The following is a 17,996-nucleotide window of genomic DNA, read 5'->3' as shown; positions in this document are numbered from 1 at the left end:
CTAATGGCAAATGATCATTTTTCCTCTCCTTTTTTTTTTTTTTTTTTGTAGCAGCTTTCAGCTTTAACCTAATGGGTCTGTTTATTTTATTCTGCATGCTTTCCAGTGGATCATAAAGGTGGGAATGCTCACATGATTTCTTCATCTTCAGTTCATAGCCGAGCGGTTCACACTAGCAGTGCGTTAGGCCCCGGGTGTAAGCACAAGAAACCCTTGTCCGCTGCGAAAGCCTGCATTTCGGAAATCCTCCCCTCCAAATTCAAACCCAGGCTCTCTGCTCCCAGCGCTCTTTTGCAGGATCAGAAGAGCGTCCTGTTGCCATCGGAAAAGGCTCAGAGCTGTGAGAACCTTTGTGTCTCGGTTCCTCTGAATGATTCCAAAAGAGGCCTCCCCCTGCAAGTGGGGGGCAGCGCGGAGAACCTGCTCGTGCGCTCCCGGCGGGACTACGACGGCAGGTCGAGCAGCACCATGAGCCTGCAGGAGTACAGCACCAGCACCAGGAGGCCCTGCCCCCTCTTGAGGAAGGCTGGCCCGCAGTTCACCATGCTCTACCGAGATATGCACCAGATCAACCGGGCCGGCCTCTTCCTGGGGTCTGTCTCCTCCTCCAGTGTGCGGGATCTTGCCTCCCACTTCGAGAGGAGCAGCCTGGCGTTGGCCAGGGGCGAGCTGGGCCCCAACCAGGAAGGCTCGGAGCACGTCCCCAAGCACACCGTCTCCTCCCGCATCACAGCTTTCGAGCAGCTGATTCAGCGGTCCCGGTCCATGCCGTCGCTGGACCTGTCCGGCCGGCTGAGCAAGTCCCCCACGCCCATGCTGGCCCGGAGCGGCCTAACCTCTGCCCGCTCGGCTGAGTCCCTCCTGGAGTCAACCAAGCTCCGGCCCAGGGAGGCGGGCGGGCTGAACCCTGGGGGCATCTACGCCTCCCCAGCGTGTAGCCGGATGGCGGACCCCACCTTGGGCTTCAGGGGCCTCATGCCTTCCGAGCCGCTCTCCGCCTGCTCGGACGAGCTGGACCGCTGCTCAAACATCTCCAGCGACAGCCGAGAGGGGAGCAGCGGCAGCGTTCACGGAGACTTCCCCAAACACCGCCTCAACAAGTGCAAGGGCACCTGCCCGGCCTCCTACACCCGCTTCACCACCATCCGTAGGCACGAGCAGCAGCAGACCTCCCGGCGGCCCGACTGGCGCCCGGATCCCAGGGGGGACAAGGGCACACTCCTCAGGAACATCTACCTAATGAGCCCCCTCCCTTTTCGGTTGAAAAAGCCCTTCCAGCATCCCTCCAGACAGCTTTGTCCCGGGGACTTCTCGGGCCAGAAGCCAGACCCCCCCAGGGGGTCTCAGCCCCATCAGGACGAGACCCCCTCCGGGGGGAGGCCCTTGGTTCCCAGACGGCTGTCCTCCCGGCACACCATGGCCAGGCTGAGCCGGATCTCAGAGCCCCCTCAGGAGAGACCCGCGGCCCCAGAGGTCTGCCTGCCGGCCTTTAGTAATGGGAACTCTCTGTCGTACTCAGACCACAGCCTGGACAGGAACAACAACCCCCAAAGTGAACTGGGAACGTCCCTCGGAGGTGGCCTTCTGTGTATTTGCCCAGTCTCACCTCACCCATCTCTCCACTCTGCTTGCTTTGTTCCCTCCTCCCGTGTGCCCTTGGTGCTCATTTTCTGGTCCGTCCTTTGTTTTCTGTTTGGTTTGCTTGGCAATTAATCATGGCTCATAGTGGCTGCACTTCTTTAAAAACAGATTCCCCCATGTCATTTAGACTAACCACCAAACTCTGTTTCGAAAGAAAAATTGGCCGTTTAGCTCATCTGAGAAATGTGTTCATTTGAACTCCTGAACCCCTTGCAGTTCACACCAATCCCAATTCACCCTGAGGTTTTTTGAGAGGCAGCCTCTCTCGGTGGCCCTGTGTATGTGTGTGTGAGTGTACAGTGTGTGTCCCTGTAAGATCCTGCACGCCTCTTAATAGGGACAGTTTTCAAAGACGGTCCTCTCTTTGCTCACCTTTTGCCTCTGATTAGTTTTCTTTGTATGAAACTAGTTCACAGGTAAATCCAAAAATCGGGAGGGGGAGGGCATTTGGGGCATTTGGTTTTTTTTCCTTCAGAATTTGAATACTGACCACCAAACAACGACGGTACAAACTTGATATTTGTCATGGATGAAAGGTGAAATCTTTTCCCAATCTGGTTTCCCACTAAATCTTTGCCTGTTTTAACTTTACTTTATTGTTTTGAAGATTCAGAATCACCAAGGCATTTTATACCAGCTGATTACTTGGAATCCACAGAAGAATTTATTCGAAGACGTCATGATGATAAAGAGGTAATCGCCCCCTTTGAAATCTCTTAGCTCTTGTGCAGATAAAAATATGAAGGAAGTAGACATTCAGGGAGGTGGCATGGCCTAGCAGTTAGAGGCAAACATTGGGATTTTCACAGGTGACTTTTTATATGACATGAGCTCAGTCACTCCTCTTTTAGTCCACTTTTCCAAAGAGTAGGACTGATTTTCCCCAAGGTGCTAAGTTCCAAATGCCAAATCTGCCCGGGAGGTTCAGAAAGAGGTTGCCCACCACTGCGTTCAGTGCTTTTTAAGGGGAACCTGCGTTCAGTGCCTTTTAAGGGGAACCTTCCCCCAACCCCCCGCCTTATTACTCTCCAGGGAAATCTATCCTCTATTGGCACAAAGCACAGTTCATATTGAGAAATATGCAGTAGGAGAAAGAGGAAACTGAAAAAGAATAATGCCCATGATACATTTTATAAAAACAGTTTGAAGAAGTTGCCTTTAACTCAGAAGAAGAGAGATACCCCAATAAACGTTGATAACCCCTCTCCCCCAGAACTTCAGGATATAGACCTTGTCCTGCAGCTACGGAAATGCGTGTACTGCAGTGATCTGACTGACGGGGCCGGGAAAGGAACGCGTTCTCTTGGGATTTAGGAAGAGGTAGTTCGGCACATCAGCTAAATGGGCAAAATCACAAGCTGCTGTTGTGATGAAGTGTTATGACGAGGCGTGTTTTCTAGACTTTGCATTCTCGGAAGAAAGGGTCCTATAGCTTAAACAAGCTCTGATGAGTGTTTTCTTGCAATGAAGAGATGGAAGAATTGCTTTGAACCTGGTGGCAGCAAGGGAAGGTGTTCGTGTGTATGCAACTCTGTCCCTTTCCCCGTAAAGTCTGAAGCCCTTTTTCTGTGTTGCGCTGTTTTGTTGAGTTGGTTTCAGAGCTTACGGGGATTTTCCTTAAGGATTTAGGGTAAGGCTGACATTGAAGAGAGCTGGAGGGTAACAATCATTGCTGCCAGCTAGAGAGACAAAGGACAAATAAAACCACAGCTCTGCCCTTCTCCGGGCACAATACAGACAGTGCTCAGTAAGACATTTGCGCCTGTCTGTGAAAAGAAACAGGAGGAAGCATTTGATGGACAGAATTATTTGTGATAGCATGGCGAAAAACTCACAATGGACGTCCATCTGGCCACAGAACAGACTCCTTTTTGTCACTGTCACTGAGATACAAGATTCTACCTATCGAAGCCTGGCCTGCTATGATGAGGGAAGGTGACATTCCATTTCAGGATGGTAAACCCTAGCATCCAACATGGCAGGTTTTGTGGTAGAATTCTTGCCTACCACATGGGAAGCAGATTTTACTTTGCTGGTTTAGCAGTTCAGAGGGTGAGCAGCCTGTTTCCTGAATAACGCTGGCTCACAGATCCTTGGGTCTTTATCCCTGTTTTTTGGCTTATGTGTTTAAACTATGGGAATGATGGATTTGCTGAGGTCAGATTCACACACTGGGTAGGGAGCTCTGCTCCATTTGCATCTGTCCATTCCCATTGCTACAGAAACAACTCACATGTCCCAGCTCAGGGAATGCCAGTCCTGGCGTTTTTCCATGCAAGTGGCTTATTATTAACATTGATGATAATGGCATTTCAGAAAACAAGAGCCTGTCAGTCCTGGAAGGGACATTAGTGGTCATCTGGGCAATTTCCTTGTTTTATCCAGGAAGGGACTGCCACAGGACAGTGGCTTGCCTCGGGCCACGTAGCCAGTTACCTTGTACCAGAGGCAGAGCTGGAAAGCAGGGCTCTACCGTGCTTCACAAAGCACTTTCTCACGTCTTTTCTCGTTTAATCTTTACCACAACTTACCTGAGCACTGGAAATCCCACAGCCATTTGACGAGTTATTGCTTTATTACTGGTAGACCCTGGAGAAGAATAGAAAAGTGGGCCCACCATCCTTTGGGGCTAGGTGTCACTTAAGGCATTTAATTACCTGCTGGGAGAAGACTAATGCTTTATTGAGAATGCTTAGAATGATCAGTTCTAATCAATGCTTTCCTGCAAAGAATATTAATCCCAGGAAGGTATGATTGGTATGGAGTAAGAAAACACATTAAAATTCTCTTCCATAGGGTCCTTTCGGTAGGCAATGAGGACATTTAGTTAAATGGAATGTTGTTTAATTATTTTAAAAGTAGAAATAGATGACTATTTCCATAATTTAGGAGAGAATATTTCTTCTAAACCCAGGTACCATTATTCTTAGTTTATCTCCTTCATTTATAGTCTACCTCATTCCCTTAAACTCAGTTTCATTTCACCTAAGGAAGAAATAGTTAAGTAGGAAGTACAAGGTAAGTGATGCTTTCTGTCAGTCACATAAATAGCCTTTGGTGCACGTGCTGAGGCCTCCTAACAGTTGTCCTCGGGGGAAGGGTTGGCTGGCCTAGGAGAAGGGGTGCCACGTTTTCTGAAATGGGTATCTCTACTTTCTTGAGCATAAAGTAGCAGGAATAGGAAGCACAAAGATGACCTGCTTGCCACAGAACCACACAATAAAAGCCCACAGCAGTTTTAATAGCCTGATTTGAGGACGAGGAATCAGCCAGCCCTGGTCCCACTATGGGAACTCGTCACTGTCTGAGTGAGGGAAGGATAGCACTTCCAGCCTCCCACCATGCTCCATGTTCGTGAATGCTCCGGACGGACCCCCTGGATGCCCTGGCCCTGGCTGCCTTGTGCCAGGAGGCAGGAGGCTTTTGGCTGAGCTGGGAGATAGTCTGCAGACAGCGTAACCATATGGGACCCAGCGTTCCCCGCATCCCAGTGCTCCCCCGGTTTCTCCCCGCAGTGCTGTCTCCTCCCTACACAGAGCGCACGTGGGTGGGTACAGTGGGAACCTTGCAGTTGCGGCCATAAAGCCCCCCCAACATGTTTCCTCCCTACTGACCCAGCACCTTTTTCCTTAGTTGTTTTTGTTGGCAGTTTTCCAATACCCTGGACCAGACGATTCACAGCCCATTTTATGCAATTTCATGGCAGAAACTTTTAGCGGACCAGAGACGACTTAAGCGTGAGCAAGAAGAAGCCGATATTGCAGCTCGACGCCACACGGGCGTCATTCCGACGCGCCATCAATTTATCACTAATGAGCGCTTTGGGGACCTCCTCAATATAGACGATACAGCAAAAAGGAAATCTGGGTCAGAGGTCTGTTTCGGTCACCTCGATCTGCTGCTTGACCCAAAGCAATACTTGCCTTCCCTCGGCATTGCCCTCTGTAGGCCACATTACCTCTCCAGACAGCATCTGTCATCCTGGCTTCCCTTAGGCTTGCTTTGGCTCTTCTCTGGCTGGTCGGTGGACATGATTCCCATTATGTCCTGTGCTCTGTATGTCCAAGCATGCCTGGCTGCGGGACCGGGATCTGCTGGCGCGCAACCCGAATGCATGCCTTAGAGCATCGGCTGCCTTCATGAGTCTGGTCTTCCCCATCTGCATTTTATCATGAGACTGTGTTGCCTGTGCACTTTGCTTAGAAACCTATACCTTAGTTCATATGCATTAGTAGCTATGGTGTGGACAATTACGAGGTTCTTCTTTGAAAAGATGGTTCAGGGAAACTTGTATTACATGCAGTACAGCCACTTGGTATCCTACGACGATTTAATTGACTGAAGTGTTCAGTAGAGCTGAAGTCTCACTGAGGAATTTTGAAAGCCAAACCGTTTTTGCAGTTAGGGGTAAGCCATGGAGGGTAAGAGCTCTCTGAGAGAGATTTCCTTTGTTGCCTTAATTTTGACATTTCTCAGCTGAAATTATGAAACTTAATATTATACAAGGAACAAAGAAGTACAAGCCTTTGAAGTGATTTTATACAGGCCTTGGCCTCCTGCATGAAGGTCAACATATTGAAATTCTTGTGCTGGCCAAATGCAGCAGCTTGCATCAGCGTTTGTTTTGCCACGTGATCCTTAAGTAGCCCTGCTGAAGATTAGCTCCTTTCGGGGAAGCCTGTGTGCCTGGGGCTTGGGGAGGATTGGGGAAATGGTGCAGTGACACCAAAGTATATACAGCTGTATAATCGTTCAGTGTAATAGCCAATTAAATACTCATGTCTCTATCTTTTGAGTGACAGAGGCACCACTGGCTGTTCCTCAAATGGTTTGGGTTTTGTTTTTTGTTTTTTTAAAGAAATAGAAGGTGACTGTAACAAAGAGAGAAAAGGGGGAACCAGACTAGAAGAAGGAAAGCTGGGGAGGGGAAAGAGACTCTAAGGTGATAGAGAAAAATAAAATGTAATAAGGGGGAGGCAGAAATTAGCAGGAGTTACTCAGATGCAAGTGAAGGACAACCGCCAGCCCTCAGCATTCCAGCTCCTGAATACCACCCTGTTCTGAAGGCTCTAGTGATGGGTTTTCCTCATTCCCAGGCCTACCTGGTTGTGAGTGATGGAGAAGATGGGAACATGCAAAGGCACCCCAGGGCTGCCTACCCAACGTGTAGATAATACATGCAAATGAAATGCAACCAGGTCACAATAACCATGGACAGAGGCAGGCAAACTCTGCCTAACCTGCCTTGCCTCCCTTCTAGAGCAGAGGTTCTCAAACTTAAGTGTGTCACAATCCCCTAGATGCTTGTTAAAATACAGGTTGCTGGGCCCCATCCACTAAGTTTCTGATGCTGGGGTGGAGCCTGAGAATCTGCATTTCTGAGCAGTTCAGGGACCACATTTTGAGAATCACTGCCCTAGATGTCGACTGACAGACATGGGACAATAAAGACCAATGAGTCCCAGGTACACCAGGCTATGTAGATGTACTTCTGTACCATTCAGTAGAATTTGGATGACCACTAATTTGCCCAGGACCCTGCGAGGGGATAGAAACAAGACTCAGACTGTGCCCTTGGGAAGCTGGCACTCTAGTGGAAGAGGCACCCTCGGAACAGTTACCTCTGTTGTAATAAGTAACACAATGCCTTGGGAACCAGAGGAGAAAAAGATCGATTCAGCCTCAGGAGGATGGAGGAAGATAAAGAAGGAGGTGATACTTTGTATAGGCAATATGACTCATATAATATGTCTTAGAGTTCAGTGGAATCAGTGTTTCTCAATCTTGAATAATGTATGGATTCCCTTTGATGAAAAAAAATTTTCACCAACCCGATTGGGTTGACCTAAGCCAATTTACAAATTAAATAGTAAACTGTACACGTATACAATTTTTATTTAATAATTATAAATTTAATTGAGAACTGATTAATATTCACGTCTCTACCTTTTGAGTGACAGAGGCACCACTGGCTATTCATCAAATGGTTGGGTTTTATTAATTTAATTGATGGTTGATATAATTTTGCCTGAACTCAGTTGCCACTCAGAGTGTGAATATTGTGCTGTTTTGGTATAAATTTTTTTAAAGTTCATACATTTTTACAGCTGGCTGTCAACCAGCCCCCCCCCCCGCCCCCCACTTTTTTAAATTGGAATCACTGAAATTTTTGTGCTTAAAACGTTGGTCATTTGGCCTTCTCTTGTGAACTTGTCGTTTATCGTTAACTCCACATTTGTTCTTATTTGCTTACAACTGTTGAATTATGCTCTCTGGTCACAGGCAGGCATTGAAATCTGTGACATTGATTATAAGGTCGTCATTCAGTTGACTTCTAATATGTATGGTAGATAGATGGAAACATCACATGAAAATGCAAAAGTAAAAAAAATTCCTGTGGAGAATCCATGGCCTTAAAGAAGATCCCTGTAAGACCCCAGCTTGAGGAACCTGGAAATATGGGACATTTCACTAAGGGATCAGAATCTAAAACTAAGCTTCATGAAGCTTCTAAAAACCATTTTTTTCCTCACATAGTCTCCCATTTTTCCCCTCTGCTTTGTCCACGCCTTCTAATATTGAAGAGGAAGTATGTAATTTAATTTTCATCACATTGTTTCCCTATACCAGAAAGTTACAGCAGTTGAAAAGGCTGGAGCTGCTCATGGCTGGGGCAGCATTATACTGGCAGCTGTAAACTGCTTGCTCTCATGATTTCTCCCCTCTATCTTTCTTTTTTGAAAAAAAATTCCCCACTTTTAATGGTGGGGAAGAAAGATGTACAAATAAACATGGTAAGTAAAAGGGAACCTTTTGCTCTCTTTGTTAGAATTGGAGATGAGGAAATTCCAGACAGAGAAGGGGTGTCTAGACAAGGTGCAGCAAGTAGATTTGCCTGACTGGGACAGGAAAAGTGTCATAGGAGATAAAGGCAGTTAGGTATGAGTGGGGAGAAATGACCCAAAGGCCTTAACCCACCTCAGGAATTGAGAGTTGATCTGAGGCACAGTTGAGAGACTGGGCCAACTTCAAAGCAAGGAAGAGATGTGATGGAGGTATTTGAGGAATGTTATTTGTGCTCCTGAGTGACAGTAGATTAGAGTGAAGAGAACTGAAGTCAAAGGAAGCTCTGTGCCTGTGGGAAATAGAGGTCAGACCTGAGTGGGGTTGTGGAAGGGACGGAGGGAGGGTTGGCGTGACTTAATGACAGGCTCGATGAGAAAGTAGAGATGGGGGCTGTGGATGACTTCCAGGCTTGGGGGGTCTAGGAGGAGAGGGCTACCTAACAAGAATGGAAGCCTTGAAGGAAGAGCATGAGCTCAGGGCTCGCTTTATCTGGCTTTTTTGAATGATTTCACAGACCTGGAGAAATATGTGGAGTTGGAGGTGATGTGAGAAGTCACTCAGGGTTCATTTACTTGCAGGTCATAATTTAAGTCAGGTAAAGAGAACATGTTCCCCAAAGACTAAGACAGTAGATAAGGAATGTCTCAGGACTTCTGGCTGGGTTTTGTTTGTTTGTTTGTTTGTTTTTCAAATAGTGGTGTCAGCCTTGGGGACCAGCATTTCAACTTTAGGACTTTTCTAACCATCTCTTCCCCACATCTCCCCCTCCGTAGGGAGATCCTCACGCGAGGCATAGCTGATTGAACGTCCATGTAGTGCTCTGCTAAGGTCAGACGAGTAGATTTCTGCCCAGATTTCGACACCAGAGTAAACTGGTTAGGGTGGATTTTTCTGCTTTGCTTTCCGGAAACTTGTAAACGTGTGTCCTTTTCATTATACATAAATTGTGATTTTAACTTGTCATTGTTTCCTGTGTTTAGATGAGACCTGCCAGAGCCAAGTTTGACTTTAAAGCTCAGACGCTAAAGTAAGTGCCACCAGTCATATTCATTTATTTTAACTGCCTCTTTGAAACACAGAAGTGCACTCATAGAGAAGAGTGGGAGAAAATAACAACAGTAAGAAACAGGAGTTTTTAGATTGTACTATGTGCAAGCACCATTCAAAGTACTTTACGTATGTTAACTCATTCATCCCTCATTGGAACCCTGTGGGGTTGGTGCTATTGTTATTTCCCTTGTAGTAATGGGGAAACCAAGGTTCTGCAAAGGTTAAGGAACTTGCCCAAGCTGGTCAGTGATGGAGTCGGGATTCAAATCCAGGTAGCCTGGTGCCAGAGCCTGGGCTCTCACCTCTGTGCTGTTCTGCTGCCTCCTATGTGGGGACTCAGTTTGCTTCATTAAGTGGTGGCTTGATCCGACTTTCTCTACGGAAGGAACCAGAACCAGTCTCTAGGAAGATAACTTTGCCAGTTTTGCTGCAACATCCCGAGAGATTAAAGGCTTATGTGAACCCACAGGAGACCAGCATTTTTCTAAGTATGTTCCTCAGAGTGCTGGCTCTGTAAATACTTCTCAGATAGTGTTCCATCATAGAAATGAGTCTGGGAACCACTGCATCCTATGTCTGTACCTCCTGCCCCTCCTTGAAGAGAGACTTTGCTATCGACGTATTAACGGCTCTCTAGAAGTTTTTCAATAAAGAAACCTAATTAGCTGATTTAGCCAATGTTACCTAAATTTAGATGACCAGAAAACCTTTCCATTTTCCGTAGAATGAAATTTGAGAAATGACTGGGTTCCTAGAGGAACTTGCTCACTTCATATCTAATTATGGATTAAAATGGGCTGTGAGTTTTCATTGGCAGCAGTGAACAGCAGCCATCCTGCTGTCCTGGTGATGAAAGGGGAAGGAAAGCCCTCCATCCTTGCACGCTGGGAAATGCTGTGTGGAGGCTGCTCAGCTGTGGTTCCGATCTCCTCCAACACAAAATGAGTGACTAGCCTACTGTTTCCAGAACCTAGGCACAAATCTGGTGCATTTGGCTTTGCTTGTAATTACTCCAGTGCTTTAGCTTGTCACCTAATGAGAGGTGGTGGCATAATGTGCTGGGTTGATTATGGGCTCTAGAGTCAGCAAGTCCTGGGTTTGAATCCCGACTGTGCCACTTATTGCCTCTGATCGTGGGCAAATCACCAACCTCTCCACCTCAAATTTCCTTATCTGTAAAATGGGCATAAAAATGCCTCTCTTAAAAAAAAAAAAGCCTCTCTTGCAGGGCAGCCAAGGTAATGCTTGTAAGATATGTTGCATAGTGTAGCAAAAGTGTCCCCCTCCTTTTTTTAAACCAGAGACCTCTGGTTATAAAATATATATATATATATATAGTTATGTAAATTATTTTTTAGTTTAATCAAGAAGTACCTTTTCCTCTTTTTTTCTTTGAATTGAGAAAGCTCCATGTAATCATTGAACGGTATTGTGATATTACATTTAGCTAGATTTCATTTAAAAATCCTCACAAATAGAACAGGTGAGAAGGCTAAGATAGACAGAACTCATCACCATTTACCAACGTTGCTCATGCTGGGACAGGGCTGCTTCCTCCTGACCCAGTGCTTTCATTGTACCACGTTGCCTCCCAAGAAGAGTTAATAATACTTTTTAAAGAGAAAACGAAAGATCCATAGACTTGAATATTTTAAAACATCTCCAGTCACTGGGTTCTGTTTTCCTCCATAGTATGTTACTCAAAAAAGTGTTCTGTGGGAGCGCTCGTTTCAACCAAGTTAAACAGGTTTCTGTTCCACAGGACTTTCTCCAAGCTTCCACTGTGCTAATGTACCTGGAGACACTCCAGAAAGGATCTAAAGTACACCATATTATTGTTTCCCAAACCTTGTTTTTACCAGACCTTGCCATGTGCCTAAATGACCTGCGAGTCACTTAGGGTGGCAGAGTTTGGAGCCCGCAGATCTCCAGCAGGGGTGGATATTCTGAGGGTTCTGCTCATCTGTGTGCCCATAGTTGGGAGTAAATGGAGGGGAGGATTCAGAACTCCCCCAGGGAGGGCTATGGCAAGAATTTGGCCAAAGACCTTCTTTCTTCCAGAGACAAATGCCCCGGATCCCCTTCACAGGCCTCTTTAGGGTTAGAATCCTGCCTACCAGTGCAAGACCCACACAGGCTGCCTTGTTCTCTCATCCAGCACAGTGCTGACTTTGTGTGAGGTTTTCCAGATGTACCCCTTTGTTTAGCCAGCATCCCTCACGTACCGTGGGACTTCCTGGCACACTGCGAAGCAGGCACACCCCGTCCAAATTGCAGTCAGAGTCCTGTCTTTCCATGCTGTTGGTTTGAGGCAAATGGAAAAGATCTAGTCATTTTTTCTTTTTTTTTTTGGCTGCGTTGGGTCTTTGTTGCTGCGCACGGGCTTTCTCTAGTTGCGGCGAGTGGGGGCTACTCGTCGTTGCAGTGCGCAGGCTTCTCCTTGCGGTGGCTTCTCTTGTTGTGGAGCACGGGCTCTAGGCGTGCAGGCTTCAGTAGCTGTGGCACTCGGGCTCAATAGTTGTGGCTTGCGGGTTCTAGAGCGCAGGCTCAGTAGTTATGACGCACGGGCTTAGTTGCTCCATGGCATGTGGGATCTTCCTGGACCAGGGCTCGAACCTGTGTCCTCTGCATTGGCAGGCAGATTCTTAACCACTGTGCCACCAGGGAAGCCCCATTTTTTTTTTTTTAATGCAAGAAAATTTCAAGGTACAGTTTTTGTGTTGCTTAAAATTTATCTTTCTCTCTCAGTTTTTAAAATGGAGTCCTGGTTAGCGGTTAACGTATTATTGAGGCAAACAAAGGGATGTATATGGAAAAGTTGAAAAGGGGCAGGAAGAACATTTGAAGGAAAATCCACTTTTCTTTCCAAGATCCCTTTTCCATGTTGAAAAGAAAGTGAATTAACATTTACTGAGTGTTAACTATGTAACAGGCACCATGCTAGGTGTTTTATTTGTAGTTTGTTGCTGAATTTTCCTCCAACTCTGAGTTAGCTCCTGTTTTCAGATAAAGAAAGTATCTCAGAGAGATTAAATATCTTGCCCAAGGTACCAGAGCTGGTAAATGGTATAACTGGGTTTTGAACCCAGATCTGCCTAATATCAGAGCGTTTCTAATGCATGATGATGGATGGGTAATGAAATGAGTGGTGGATGGATGGCTAAACGGATAGAATGATAAAAGCATATCAGTATGTCACAAACAATTTGAGGGGAATTTAAATGTCATGGGTAATGAAGGCATGCATTTCTAGGACATAGAAGAGGGTAGTGAAAGTATCTAGAAGGAAGCATTTTTCATTAATGAACAGCAGCTGAGACTGCTGGGTGTATCACTGTGTGTTGCATAAATATTCTGAGCATAAGACAGCAGTGACAAAAAATACATCGGGGAAACCACAGCAAACTAATAAGGTGTCTGGGCACTTGTCAGTTTGAAAGTTAACCTTCATCCCACAAGACTGGAAACATGCCCAATGTGCTGCAGTTTCCTGAATAGTGGGGTTGTCGCACCCACATATGGAGCCGCCTCTTCTGTAACTTGGCCCCTTTGACCCCACTCGAAGTCTCCTTTTGCTAAAACAAGGAGCATCTTAATCTTACACACATTGGGACATCTGATAAGATGCTGTGACCCTCTGTCCACAGGGAGCTTCCTCTGCAGAAGGGAGACGTCGTGTACATTTATAAGCAGATCGATCAGAACTGGTATGAAGGAGAGCACCACGGCCGGGTGGGAATCTTCCCCCGCACCTACATTGAGGTACTCTGGCTCTTTCTCTTTCTAAGGAAAAGCCTGGTCGTGCCCAAAGCACAATTCATTTAACTTGTGTTTTGTTTCCTCCTTTCATTTCTCTGCTTTCTTCTCTTTTCCATTCTCCTTCGCCTCTTTTTTCCTTTCTCAGCTTCTTCCTCCTGCTGAGAAGGCTCAGCCCAAAAAGCTGGCACCAGTGCAGGTTCTGGAATATGGTGAAGCTATCGCCAAGTTTAACTTTAATGGTGATACACAAGTAGAGATGTCCTTCAGAAAGGTAAGCTGCCCTCTCATCCCACGCCAGGGGGCCCCGCTGGGTGGCGCTGTCATCGTGGGGATGGGGCACTGCAGCGGTGGCCAGTGTAGTGAGGCTGTCGTGGCCCCAAGCTCCGTGCTCCATCAAGGATTGCACAGAGGGCAGTTGGAGGATTTCTGCCATGAAGTATTAAAAAAAACAAACCCAAAAAAAAAAAAAAACAAACAAACCCTACATTGAGTTCACTAATGAACGGTCCATGAATTTTCACAGACCTACCTCTTTTGTAAACTGTATTCAGTGTTTATCGAGGACCTAGTAATGTGAGAAGTGCTGTGTTGGTAACTAGGTGGTACAACATTAATGTGGAGAAAAGGAAGTCCAGGAGAAGTTTGAGAAACTTTGAAGCCAAGGGTCATAGGTTATCAGCTGTGTGGCTTTGGGGGAGTTAAATAATTGTTCAGAGCTGCGATTTTTTCATATGTAAAATGAAGATAAATGGCCCTCTTCCAGAGCGGCTGTGAGAGGATTTAATGAAACAGCCTCAGTGAAGCCCCCAGTGTGACACGTGGCATCTAGTTGGGGCTCACTGAGCAGGAGATGACAGTGTTATCATTGCCTTCAAGGCGCTCATGCTTATTTTGAACACAGTTAAGCTGTGCAGAGACACTGTCCTTCCCACGAATTCAGACGCTGTCTTTACATGCCAAAATTCTCAACTGGCTGAAGGTATTAAAGTTACTAATTTTACTGAGGATTGAGGGAAGTGAGCTTATGCCTGGAAAAAAAATGAGCCAGCTTATAGAAAAAAGAAACACTGGAAGCAACCTAATTGCCCTACATCAGGAGACCAATAATTAAACCATTATATGTATGTACAATAGAACATCCTGCAGTGGGCCATTAAGCTGTGCACCGCCAGGAAAAATGTAGAATTCTGTTTCTTGATAAAGAAGGAGGTTCGCTGTATGTTATTGAGTATAAAAAAGCAAGTTGGAAAGGGGGATAGAGTGCGATTCAGTTTTCATAAGAAAAAAGTATGTGCAAGTCTAATTCCCATGGAATTATCTACACCAAAATATTAACAGTGGTTACCCCCGAGTGATAATATTATGGTAATGATTATTTTCTGCCTCAGGTTTATGTTTTAATTTTTCTGTAATAATACAGGGAAAAATAAAATTACATAAAAAAAGAAAAAGAACCCCAAAAACCTTTACCTTAGAGAAGAAGATTGGATATCTGTCTGTTTTGCATTAGATGAGTCAAAAATACTACGTTTGCCTGTTAGCTTGAGAGAATGAGTCTGACCTTCTCCTTTACCAAAATATGTAAAGACCAAGCTTAACAGCCTCCAGGTATCTCTACTGCTGTTAACATCTCCATCCCAGTGATAACTAATTCCATCCAGGTCTAGCAAAGAAGGTTTTTCTGAACAAAGAACGTACTAAATGATGCAGGAGAGCACAAGGTACAGGCAGGGGCCTCAGACGTGCCAAGGCCTGCTAGGACAAGGACCCTTGCCTTTCTGTGTCTTGCAGGGCGAGAGGATCACGCTGCTTCGACAGGTGGACGAGAACTGGTACGAAGGGAGGATCCCAGGGACGTCCCGGCAAGGCATCTTCCCCATCACCTATGTGGACGTGATCAAACGGCCGTTGGTGAAAAACCCCGTGGATTACATCGACCTGCCTTTCTCCTCCTCCCCAAGTCGTAGTGCCACTGCAAGCCCTCAGGTACCTAAGCTTCTCGCCACTGGTTTTCACACTCAGCACGACAAACCTCAGTGCTCATAGCACACAGCCCCTCTGGGGTGGTTCTGCAACACCGTGATTAAGAGCCATCTGCAGCAGTGCAGGGTTTGCTCTCATGCGTACAAATGGCATTTTTCAAGAACTTGGTGCGAGAAATATTATCTTGGGGAAAAGGAAGTGCTTAAGGTGATTGCTCTGGGGATAAGATGATTAGGGGGAGAGAAATAAGCGCCATTATCAGTTGGTCCAAAACCCTGTTCTGGGAGCATCCCTTCCTGGGTGAAGCTGGTTGTCTGGATACCACCACTGTCCCATACATACCATGGCCAGTATGGTTCTCTTAGTCATCTTACTGGTCAAGATTGGCCTGTAGAAGACAAAGATTGAAAGAGAGAATTTCATGTGCTCATCCTCAGACATATAGACTGGATTCAGAGTATTCTTTGCAATCAAGAACCGGGTTGGAAAAGGAACTTAACAGTGTCTCTGTCTATACTGGGCTGAAAAGAAGTAGATTTATAGGCATAATAAGATCTTTGCTTGCCTGAACATTAATTGTGAACAAACTTGTTTTAAAATATAAATTATTCCAAACCCATCCCCACTTTCCCAAAACCAAGAAAAAAAACCAGACCTTGGGTTCAGGAGAGGCACAGTGGGGTGACTGCTTGTGAAATAGACTGACCATAAGTGGTAAGTTACAGGGAGTGTGGCCAGAGAAATGAGAGCAGGACCCGGGGACACTTGGATGGTGCCTCTTTTCTCTCATCTTCTAATCATTTCTTCCTCTCCCACCTGCCACTGCTGACCCCAGGAGATGGTTCTTGGCAGGAAGCATGAGACGGGCTGACCCAGGGCTTCCTGCACAGCGAGATCCAGATCCTATGATCTCTCGAGGAGAGTGTGTGAGCCAGGCGCAGGGCATTCTGCTTCATCATAGCATGGGGAACTCAACTAGATTTTTCGCTTGACTGTAGCCAAGTACAACTATAAAACAAGATGACTACGATACTCATACTCCTCTCTGGAAGGCTCTCTGCTGAGCCCCCCTAGAGAGAATAAAAGCCCAAGAAGGGTCAGAGCAGTGGCATGCCTTGTTAAACTTTTTTTTTATTGAAGTCTAGTTGACATACAATGTTATGTTAGTGTCGGGTGTACAGCACAGTGGTTCAACCAGGCCACCTTTTTCTCCTCATGGCTCTGGGTCAAGGCTGCATTGGCAGAGGCAGTTGGGTGGGGTGAAGTGGGGAGCCTCCAGTGTGTCCCTTTACAAGTCTGATTCCGCAGACCAGCCGGCACCGTCTGCTCTTGCCCTGATGGGACACTTTCTCCCATCTCCATACCGCGTGCTTCTCCATCCTCCCCCCGCCTGCACACACCTGCGCATCCACACGCATGCACCCACATCCCAGTTTCTCTCCCAACCTAACCAGATGATTTCCTTTTTGGACACCAGAGTGTCCTGCTCTTCCTCTCCATTTCACTCCTCTCCATATAGCCCTTGTGATTATTTTCCCCTTTTCTTCTCTGTGCTGACACTTGTGCCTTTTGCTTCTTTTGTTTTCCTCTCTCTCCTTTTCTTTTGAAGTTTCCCGGTCACAGCAAGCTCATCACGCCAGCCCCCTCATCTCTGCCCCACGCCCACCCAGCCCTGTCCCCTGAGATGCACGCTGTCACCTCTGAGTGGATCTCGCTGACCGTAGGAGTCCCGAGCAGGCGGCCTCTGGCCCTGACCCCACCCTTGCCTCCTCTGCCAGAGGCTTCTGTCTATAGCCCTGAACCCCTGGCCTTGTGGGCGAGGCCCAGCTCCTCCCTTACCCTCAGCCTCCCCCGTTCGGGCTGGTCGGCCTGGGCCACCCCACGCTCAGCAGTCTCCCCGCTGGCCCTGCCTCCCCCGCACAAAGCCTGCTCCCTGGCGCCCGGTTCCCAGACCTCCCTCCACGCCAGCGGAGATGGTGGTACCCACGTGCCACCTCCAGGGGTCCTCAAGGATAGCTTCTCCCAGCTGAGGCTTGGGCGTTCGGACAGGGTCATCTCGGAGCTTAGCGACGCCTTTAGCAGCCAGGGTGAGCGGCAGCCGTGGCGAGAAGGAAGTGGAGCACGTGAGAGGAAAGCAGACAGGGAGGCAGGTGAGAGATGCCCGGGTGGACCCGCCATCTCTAAGAAGAGCTGCCTGAGACCGTCAGACGTGGTCAGGTGTCTGAGCACCGAACAGAGACCCACAGAGCTCCACACCCCAGAAGAGAGCCGGCCCCGCAAGCCCCGGGGTAGCCCTTTCCCGGGAAGGGAGGCTGAGCCCTCAGAGCTGCAGAGAGGTGGCGAGCCGGCCGAGAGGAAGGCCGCTCGGACTGCCGCAAGCGAGGTAGGCCTGCAGCATGCCCGTGTGTGCCCGGGTGTCTTGGCCAGCAGGGTGGGCTCACCCCTGGCCGCGTGGACGCCTGTGAGAGCTGTTTGCTTTCTTGGGAACAAAAATATGACCCAGGTGGGAACGGAGGGGTCGTCCATTAAGGTGTCAGGGCTGGGACAGTGGAGGCAAAGGACAGTCTGTATTCTGGCCTCTCAAGGTGATTCAGAAGCGACCCCCACGTTGGGTACCTCCTGGGCTGGTGCAAAAGCCCACGAGAAGGAAGGCCTTCCTCCCGGCCCCGTCGTGCTGGGGGATGATCCTCGGTCTGCCCCAACACGGCTGAGAACAC

General features: G+C 47.4%; 1 protein-coding gene across 5 annotated transcripts in view; it reads left to right on the top strand.

The window, feature by feature from the left end:
- The window catches only part of SORBS1 (sorbin and SH3 domain containing 1), a 239,950-nt gene that overhangs the window by 201,156 nt on the left and 20,798 nt on the right, over window positions 1-17,996 (top strand). For 2 of the 5 annotated variants that reach the window (XM_024750683.1, XM_024750682.1), the window contains 6 exons: window positions 2,249-2,334; window positions 5,348-5,515; window positions 9,468-9,514; window positions 13,185-13,299; window positions 13,442-13,567; window positions 15,088-15,282. In XM_024750683.1, coding sequence (XP_024606451.1) covers window positions 2,249-2,334; window positions 5,348-5,515; window positions 9,468-9,514; window positions 13,185-13,299; window positions 13,442-13,567; window positions 15,088-15,282 — 737 coding nt within the window. Of the gene's footprint in view, window positions 1-2,248; window positions 2,335-5,347; window positions 5,516-9,467; window positions 9,515-13,184; window positions 13,300-13,441; window positions 13,568-15,087; window positions 15,283-16,888; window positions 17,663-17,996 lie in introns of all 5 variants that reach the window. The other 3 variants (XM_024750684.1, XM_024750685.1, XM_024750680.1) reach the window with 2 other exon arrangements.

This window comes from Neophocaena asiaeorientalis, unplaced genomic scaffold (genome assembly GCF_003031525.2).
Source record: "Neophocaena asiaeorientalis asiaeorientalis breed wild unplaced genomic scaffold, Neophocaena_asiaeorientalis_V1.1 scaffold807, whole genome shotgun sequence".
In the NCBI taxonomy this organism is placed as follows: Eukaryota; Metazoa; Chordata; class Mammalia; order Artiodactyla; family Phocoenidae; genus Neophocaena; species Neophocaena asiaeorientalis.
The sequence above is the reverse complement of the archived record's forward strand: the minus strand, read 5'-3'. Positions and strand labels throughout refer to the sequence as shown.